Here is a 9,683-nt window from a genome sequence, read left to right as displayed (position 1 = left end):
CCATTGTATGACGATATCCTAAGTCATCTTTTCCTCTACTTATGGATACTTTGGATGTTGTTAATTTTGTAACATTGTTACAAACAAGCAAACATTTAAAGGAAAAAAATATAATTTTATCAAAATAGTAAAATTATTTGCAAACATTACACAGATGAAATTGAACTGATGATCCAAAAAAACCCAAGGGATATATACTAAAGAATATGTTATAGAGGGTCATACATTATTAATGGTCTTTTCTGAAATATGTCCTACCCAGGAAATGAAAGGTAGATCTTCTAGAAGATAGTACTAAGCATTCAATTTTTCACAGGATATTCTCCCACCAGTCACAGCCCAGGAAAGAGTCACTCCTCACCCAGCCTTATCACTTTCTGTTAATATTTAGTCAGCATTTCCAATAAAGTTAACTCCCTCAGAACAAAAGCTTTTACATAGGTCCTACATGTGAGCCAAACAGCTATCCATGGAATATCAGAATCTGATTCCCCCCGTTCTCATATTTCTTTTGTGTGTCTCATAACAATGATATGAGAGATGCAGCATTCTAAGGCTAAATAGCTAGAAAATACTAATTCAAACTTGAGTATTCTTCCAAGAGAGCATAGGGGCAATCCTAAGTATCAGAGGAAGAAGCATCCTAAGGGAGACCAAAGCCAAATGCTTCCCACAGGAGTCCTCCTTCTGGCTGTTTTGATTTCACCCGGTAAGTCAAAATTACAATTTTACAATCTTGGCTGACTTTTGAAAACTAATTTCAAGGATAGATTTAAAAGTCATTAACATCATAATCACAACAGAAACTTGTCTATTTGGTTATTAAAAGTGGAACAGGAAGGATACACGGGGGAGAGGGGTGGTCCTCAATGATTTCCACCTGAATGTTCTGTTTCTTTCATGAGAGAAATAGAAAAGTCTTTCCGTCTTAGTCTAGGACTTAATCGGAACAAAATTAGAAAATAAAGTTTGTATAAGAATCTGATTTATGAAACTGATACAGAGACTAGTACGGATTAGGACAAGGGGAACTGCCACAGCACAAGAGAAAATGAATAAATTAATAAACTGTCTAATATATGTCTCAATTCTGAAGGCTATATATTAGTTGCCAAAGAGATCTGAAGCTTGGCTCCAAGGTATAAGACTTATGAAACCCACCTTTTAGAGATATATTCAAGAATATGCTTAATGGCCATATTCTGTAGCTTCTCTTCATAGCACATATATTAATGAATAGCAAAATATCTTTAAATAAAATCAACAACCAAATTAGCAGATTCTTGCTTTTACTTTGGTTAGTCTGTCCTGAAGTAAAAGGACGAGTTTCTTAACGCATCTCTCTGTGAACGTTAACAATTGGAAATCCAGGAAATTTAATTCAAATAAACATTTATCAAGTGCCTACTCTATTAAAGAGAAGTCGCACTAAAAACGAAGTTTGCACAAAATACACAAAGAGAGCCAGCGCGCTCCTCCATGTTTTACTGCTTCATAATTTTTTAAATAACTGTTTTACTCCCTTCCCTACTTTCTATTCTCACTCCACTCTAGGCTAAATTAGTTTGACATGTTCTTATTTCTAAGAATCTCCTCTTCTATGTTTGCAAATATGAAAGAGATTTATTTCCTGTTAAATAAACTTTGCTATAGTGCAGAGTTTGCTTCTGCTTTAATTCAAACATTTTCTTGGATTTGATTATGAAGACTAGCAATAAAGAACATTTCAAAGTTACTAAAGTAACTAAAGAATTTCTAGAATTATTTGTTTGAGCCATGCTGTTTATTTTGTTTAACCTAAACATAGTGGTCCCCATACCAAGTCATGAGCAAAAAAAAATTTGAAAAGTGCAATCTATACCACTGTTTTTGTTTGTTTGTTTGTTTTGCGGTACACGGGCCTCTCACTGTTGTGGCCTCCCGTTGCAGAGCACAGGCTCCGGACGCACAGGCTCAGCGGCCATGGCTCACGGGCCCAGCCGCTCCGTGGCATGTGGGATCCTCCCGGACCGGGGCACGAACCGGTGTCCCCTGCATCAGCAGGCGGACTCTCAACCACTGCGCCACCAGAGAAGCCCTATACCACTGTTTAATGAATAATCTGAAACAAACTATAATGATAAAGGTAAATGCTTATAAAGAAACACACAAATACTCCACATGTCATAAAACAGACTTCCGTGACCAGGGGAAAAGCCCATTTTATAGCTGAATCAGGAGTTAAAGGAAGCCCACCCCTTAAACTACAGAAAAATTAGAGAGAAAGTATAGTGAAAACAGAATTTTTCAATCTACTGGGAGACACAAGGATAGTAGAGATTGGGAATATGTGGTCAGGAAATGTGCTTCTCCTGTTTCTCCTTTTTAGCACTGGCTGGGCCATGGGCTACTATATGTGCTGGCAAGTCTTCCAATGAGATCAGGACATGTGACAGGCACGGCTGTGGCCAGTACACGGCTCAAAGGTAACAGGGTTTCACGCATAACCATATCCTCTTTGGGCTCGTAACCTCTTTGCTTAGTGTCCTTGCCCGAAGTTTCTTCAAGTGCTCACCATCTTCTCCCTTCCGACAGCAGGAAAATTCAGAGATATAACCAGTTACATTACCACGTGTGGAGCAACTTCCAAGAACAGGGCGTCAACTCTGCGCTCTGAATTAGGAACAGAGCATTGAACAAGGGCAAGAGAGAGGAGAGCAGTGTTTTCTCTCAATGTTTTCACACGTTGACTCATCCTACCTGGCTTTTCCAAGGTGGAAGCCAAACATTACTGTCCCATTTTATAGATGAGGAACTTGAACTGGGGCACCAAAGGGTTAAGGGACTTGCCAAACACAGTTGGAGGTGGTGAAGGCTGGACTAGAATTCAGGCTTTTGGATCCTCTTCCCATCAAACCATGGTGTTACTGACCCAGGCTCTGGGAGGTGAACAACTGAGGCTGGCCCTAAGCAGGTAATCTCTTCCAGACAGTGAGAGACACACATGTGAACTTTCAACAGTGCACAGTACTATCTTGGGAGTGCCACTTTCTGATGAAATAGCCATGTGTCCAACTGTATCACTGATCTCCATCCTAATCACAGAACAACTCTCACTCACACAGATACTACTTACAAAGCAACCTCACATACCTGGTATAGGGCTAAGAGACAGGACATAGGGGGAAATGGCCGCTGAATTGCCAAAATTAAGACTCAATTAGTTCATACCCTAAACTTTATGCACTTGACTCATACAATAACTTACTGGCTCCTCACCTGGAATCTGCTCAATGTTGCTTTACACATAATGCTAACAGTCCTAGTGAATCTGACTTTCAGGTAGACTATTAGAAGGGAGAAGAGGCTGGTGGAGAACTGGCATAGTGTCAACAGTGAGGACTGGTGGAGACGACAAGAAATCTCACAACCTGGGATCATTTTGTGTTTGTGCTCCACACACTTTAATAAATGCAGGAGGTATCACTCACTATATTAAAACCATACACAATAAATGATGTTTATAATGACTTATGGATGACTGGGAGAAAAATAAGACTAGGGTAACATATGATTTTTTATCATAGGTTCCCATAAAAAGTCATCTCTTTTCTAAGTGGTCTTGCAGGGGTCAAGATGCAGTTATCTATAAAATTTACTTACACGGATTGCCTCATTTCCCCAAAATGCCATATAATAATAATGGCTAACATTTTTAAAGGCTTCCTGTGTTTTACTATGTTAAACGTTTTAACCTTTATAACATCGTTATTACAACCTGCAGAGAAGGAGGTGAAAATTGGGTAAACAGAGTGAGGAAACCTGGGACATTCCAACACGTTCCAGCAGCTTCAACTTTTGATTCCCTGGTCTGGGAACAGTGGGCTAACACCATGTTCCTGGGCAATAAAATTCCCAGGGCAGTTCCTCAGTCTGTTCATTCTTATTTACATCCTGGAAATCATAGGCTTCACCGGGGTGTGGATGTCTTGTGCTCGGATGGATCTACTGCGTATGCACCTTTCACCGGAATGATTGTGGGCCAGGAGAAACCTTATAAAAACAAAAATGCCATCAATAATGGTGTTCGGCTCTCTGGAAGAGGTAAGGGGTGGTGTATATACCTGGAGCACATACTGGAGATGTCTGATGCTTATTTATTTAATGCGTATTCTATACAAAGACGTTTCATTCTTCCTTCAAAGTGACAAAACCTAGGACCTAAAGGACAAAGAGTACCAAACTAAAGCAGCCCTTGCATTTTCAGATGTTCCACCACTTTCCCTGAAGTCATCTTCTTTATGCATACACTCCCCACCTAACGCTATAGTTGACTGAAGGGCTTTCTTCCTGAGGCCCACGTGGCTTTGCTTAACAATCTACAAGCAAAATCACTTTCAGCATTGCGGTATTAACTGTAACGAACAGACGCTTTCATTCACCAAAATCCCACAATTCGAAAATGTTGGCATCTCTGCAAGAGTTGATGTGAACTATTTTCAAACGCTCTATGTTCTAGGTAAAGCTGGGCCTCCTGGTACTCCAGGTGCTGGGCTTATTGTTTGGTTGTTTTAACTGGATTGACGTAGAACATACACACAGCAAAGTGCACAAAGCAAAAATGGCCAGCTCCATGAACTGTCACAAAGCAAGCGCATCTGTGTAGCCTGTTGGTTACATCAGATCAAGAAAAAGAATATCAGCAGCAGTTCAAAGACCCCTCGTGCTACCTTTTAGTCATAACTCCCAGCAAGGGTGATGACTATCCCACCACACATTAGCTTTGCCTGTTTCTGAAAATGATTTAAATAGAATTAAACAGCATGCAGTCTTTCGAGTGGGGCTTCTTTCACTCCACGTAAGGTTTGTGAGATTCATTCATGTTTTTGCATGTAGTTTAAGTCCCTTCATCCTTATCGATGTAGAGCATTCCATTGTATGCATATATCTTCACCTATTTAATCATTCTTCTCTAAACGGACATCTGGGCAGTATCCAGTTTCAGGCGATTATGAAAATGCTGCTATGAACTTTCTGTACATTTCTTTTCATTAACATAAACATGCATTCCTGTTGGGAGTGGATCCGGAAGACACTCCTCTCACTAAGGCTGTGAGAAACATTTTGTGAGGGAGCCCACATCCTTGAGGAGCTATCTGGTGGCTATCCTCTCTAGGCCTGAAATGACAAGAGGAACTACTGCCATTGAATGGAGTCCACTTAGAAGCCAAGGCTGGCATGGTTATCCAACAGGGAGAAGAGCTGAAGCAGTAATCAGATACATCAGAAGCAGAGACCTGTGGCATTGTCTAGTTAATCATGGTGACCTAGAACTGAATACATGGGCAGCCTACTAAAGCCTTATTTGATTTGTATAAATGGAAACACTCTAGGTCTGATGAACAAAATTCTGACTTCAATCATGACAATACTGGGCCTCAAAACCTTCCTCCCAACACCATCCACCCATTCCCAGACTTGAGCCAGTTCACAGCCCCAGAGCCCCTTGAATGAAAGGGAGGCTGAGTACTTCTGAGGAAGGGCCCTATTACAATGCCAAAAATTTATACTGTAACCCTTACTTCTAGCCATCCCCAAAAGGACCTGCAGCCTTTTAGCAGGATGACTGTATACTGGGGAAGAAGAGACTCGCTCAAAACTGACAGTAATTCCTAAAGACCCAAGCCACTGTAGTCCATCCATCAGACTAGGGGCTTCTAGGGTCAGGTGATCAACATAGTTTTTTCCTAGGGTCCATCTTACAGTTGACCTAGTGCATCCACATATCCACCCTGTGGTAATTTCGCCGGTACCAGAATGCATAACTGGAATCAATATACTCAGCAACTGGCAGAACGCTGGAGGAGTGGAGTTGCTGGGTTACTTGGTATATGTATCTGCAGTGCTAGAAGGTACTGCCACCCAGTTTCCCAAAGTAGTGGTACCAATTCACAGCCCCAACAGGAGTGTATGAAAGTTCCAGTTGCTCCATACACAATACTTGGTGTTATCTAGCTGCCTTTCTCATTTCAGCCATTCTGATGAGTATGTAACGGTATCTCACTTAAATTTAATTTGCATTTCCATGATGGCTAATGATACTCAGCCCCTTCTCATATTTATTGATAACATGGATATTGTCTTTCGCAAAGTGCCTATTCATGTATTTTGCCCTGGCTTTTTTGCCTTTTTCTTATTGGTATGTGGGAGCTTTTTGTGTCTTTTGGATGAGTCCTTTGTCCAATATATGTATTGTAAGTATCTTCTCCCACTTTATGGGTTCCTTTTCACTTTTCTAGTGTTTTTTAATAAACAAAAATTCTTATTTTTAATGCAGTCCAATTTAGTAATATTTTCCCTTACCTTTGACGCATTTTTATTACCCGTTTAAGACACATTTGCCCACCCTAGTCATAAAGGTATTGTCCCTATGTTTCTGTGTACAAGCTTTATTGCTTCATCGTTCATACTTAGATTTATAATCCATCTGGAATTGGTTTTTGTATAAGGAATGAGATAGGGATCAAAATTTCCCCCCATATCGACATCTGACTCAGTACCATTAACTTGCCAAGACCATTTTTTCCTTACCGCACGGCAGTATCTCTTGTCATAGATCAGGGTCTGAATATACATAGGTCTGTTTATGGTCCTTCTATTGTGTTTCACTGGCCAGTTTGTCAATCTTCCACAAATACTGCACTGTCTTAATTACCATAGCTTTAAAATACATCTTGATATAAATAGTATAAATCTTCCAACTTTGATCTTCTTTCAGATTGTCTTGGCAATTCTTGGGTTATTTGCATTACCAAATAAATTACAGAATCAGTTTGTCAATTTCCACCAAAAATCTTGCTGGGACTTTGGGTTTGCATTCATCATACAGGATCAAACTGAGAAGAACTGATATCTTAAAAGTAATGAAAGTCATCCAATCAATGAACTTGTTAAATCTTCCATTTATTTAGGTCTTCTTACACTGTTGTATTAGTAACTTAATTAGAGTTGTATTAGTATCAATGTAGAGGTCTTGCACATATTTTTGTTTAATATATGTACATAAAATGCAACTTATTAATTTTCCATAGATCTTCTATAGCAGTACTGTCCAACAGAAGTATAATAAAAGCCACATACGCAATCTTAACTTTTCAGTAATCATATTAAGTAAAAAGAAACAGTGAAATTAATTTTAACATATTTAACTTAATACCTCCAAATTATTATTTCAAAATGCAATTAATATAAAAATTAGTAATATTTTACTTTTTGGGGAGTACTGTCTTCAAAATCCAGTGTGTATCTTTTTTTTTTTTTTGGCGGTACGTGGGCCTCTCACTGTTGTGGCCTCTCCTGTTTCGGAGCACAGGCTCTGGACGCGCAGGCTCAGCGGCCATGGCGCACAGGCCCAGCCGCTCCGCGGCATGTGGGATCTTCCTAGACCGGGGCACGAACCCGCGTCCCCTGCATTGGCAGGCGGACTCAACCACTGCGCCACCAGGAAAGCCCCCAGTGTGTATTTTATACTTAAAGCACATCTAATTCAGATTAGCTATTTCAAGCACTGACTAGCCACATGTGGGTAGCAGCTACTGTGTTGGACAGGACAATTCTATAGCCTTACTTATGTTTTCTGCCCACTTGACCTGTTTTCACTGATGCAAGTGTGTTGAAGTCTTCTGTCACTACTGGGTTTCTATCCATATATCCTTGTACCTCCTGTATTCTCTCCTTTATATAGATGGTTTCTGTGTTATTTACTGCATGGATAATTATATCTTCATTGGATTTAGCATTATACATTGTCCTCCTTTGTCTTGTTTCAATGCGTTTTGGCCTGAATTTCACTCTCTGGTAACAGGATCATAATCCTTTTTCCTTCCATTTACAGGGCAAATCTTTTCCAGTCCTGAATTTTTAGCCTTTTTCAATTACTGTTTTATTGTATACAGCACAGAATTGCATTTTGCTTTCCAAGCCAATAGGAAAATCTTTTTACTATATGAATTAACATTTATAGATACAACTCATATATTTGGTCCAAACACTGTCATTATTTTATGTTGTAATTATGGTATTATAATGGTATTATCTCTATTTCTCTATGTGATGGGTCTTCTTTGTTTTAAATTTTTCTTTTGATATTTAAAAAGATTTGTATTCATGTGCCTGTTATTTCCATTTTTCTTAGTCTTTAAAGTCTAATAGTTTTATTGGAATCTGTCTTGGAGTTGACATAGTTCTGGGTCAATTTTCTCAGTTACCTGGTGTTTTGCTGCTATTCTTCAATGCCTTTTAAAATACTCATTTGAGTCCATTCTTCCTTAGGCATCTTGTAATTTTAATCTTCATTTCTGATATGATTCTGTCATTTTCTTCTACTCCCTCATTGAGTTTAATCAACCTTTTCTTTTTGTATTTTTTAATTCATTTCTGGCTTTTTTTTTCTTTTACAATTTCTGATTCAAGGCTGCTAAAACCCAGATAATGAATAATTTTACTACTTCTTTTCTTTTAGGTTTCTGTATTAAAGTGTTCTACATTAAGCCAATTAAATATAAAGGTTCTATCAAGAAGGGAGAAAAACTGGGCACTCTATTGCCCTTGCAGAAAGTTTATCCTGGCATACAATCTCACGTACACATTGAAAACTGTGACCTGAGTGATCCTACTGTGTACCTATAAATGGAAGACAAATAACCAGATCTTCTAAAGAGAGAGCCATCTTCTTAAACCTGGCTGCATATTCTGCTTTTCAAGAAACCTGTGTTCAAATAGAAACGTGATGAATGCAAGAAAGAAAAAAGCACGTTGGTTTCAACTCGTTGTCACTTTGATGTTTTGAGGGTCAATTAATCTCTCAGGTCTGACCTGTAATCTTTGGGATTTGGGGTGTCTTTTTTCTTAAAGATTACTCAGTCCTCAATACGTAAGATAAATAAACATATGAATTCAAACTGGTCCCACTAGCTTTCTGCTTCAAAATAAGAAAAAGCCTGAAGTGTTTTTAGGGTACAAGAATAGAGTGTTGTACAATGCTAGACACATAAACCTGACAAATATTAGGTGAATAAACTGGAGGCTTCTTTTGAGTTAAGGTAGTAAAGAATTTCAGCAATAGCCTTAGGTCTGTCAAAGTGCTTGGAGGGTGAGGGGTTTACACGGATAAGACAGAGTTGGCTGGTCTTTATATCCACACATTCCCATGCTCTATCTAAGCAGTTGATCTTCCAGGTAATGAATGACAGCAGTCCAAGGTAATATGGAATATTCTAGATTTCAGAAGGATTGCATTACAGGGAGTACTAGAGAGAGAAAGAGGTCTATCCTAACCTGAAGTATCTCATGAAACCAAGTCAGTCAACCTCATCTAGCCATACGCCTATCATAGCTACTGATTCCTATACATCCTTGTATATCCTTATTATTCTTTCCTGGTTATGCTGACAAGAAGTACAAAAAAGAAATAAAACCATATGAATGTTCAAAGGACCAGAAATAATATGGCTCTGTAGATTTTACGCAGTCAGTAAGAAATGAGTAAGGTGAATTCATCATTCTGGAAACTCTCTTCATGAATTTTTGCTTAAACTCTTTGGAATGTAGAAAACTCCAGTAGAATGACTCCATTCCTAGTGGAGATATGCTATAGGAAATGCAGTCAATTGAACTTTTTTACTGGAGAGAAGTGGCTGCATTTG

At 38.9% G+C, this 9,683-nt stretch overlaps 1 protein-coding gene across 1 annotated transcript; it reads left to right on the top strand.

The window, feature by feature from the left end:
• Positions 1-454: 454 nt before the first annotated feature.
• Positions 455-8,934, top strand: LECT2 (leukocyte cell derived chemotaxin 2). The gene is made up of 4 exons (XM_082652368.1): positions 455-709; positions 2,369-2,465; positions 3,947-4,083; positions 8,501-8,934. Exons 1-4 carry the CDS (start codon positions 664-666, stop codon positions 8,665-8,667), a joined length of 447 nt encoding a protein of 148 aa, XP_082508494.1. The 5' UTR covers positions 455-663; the 3' UTR covers positions 8,668-8,934.
• The last annotated feature ends 749 nt before the right edge of the window (positions 8,935-9,683 follow it).

The sequence above is a fragment of the Grampus griseus genome, assembly GCF_964374135.1.
Source record: "Grampus griseus genome assembly, chromosome: 3".
In the NCBI taxonomy this organism is placed as follows: Eukaryota; Metazoa; Chordata; class Mammalia; order Artiodactyla; family Delphinidae; genus Grampus; species Grampus griseus.
This window is presented reverse-complemented; position numbering and strand designations above follow the sequence as displayed.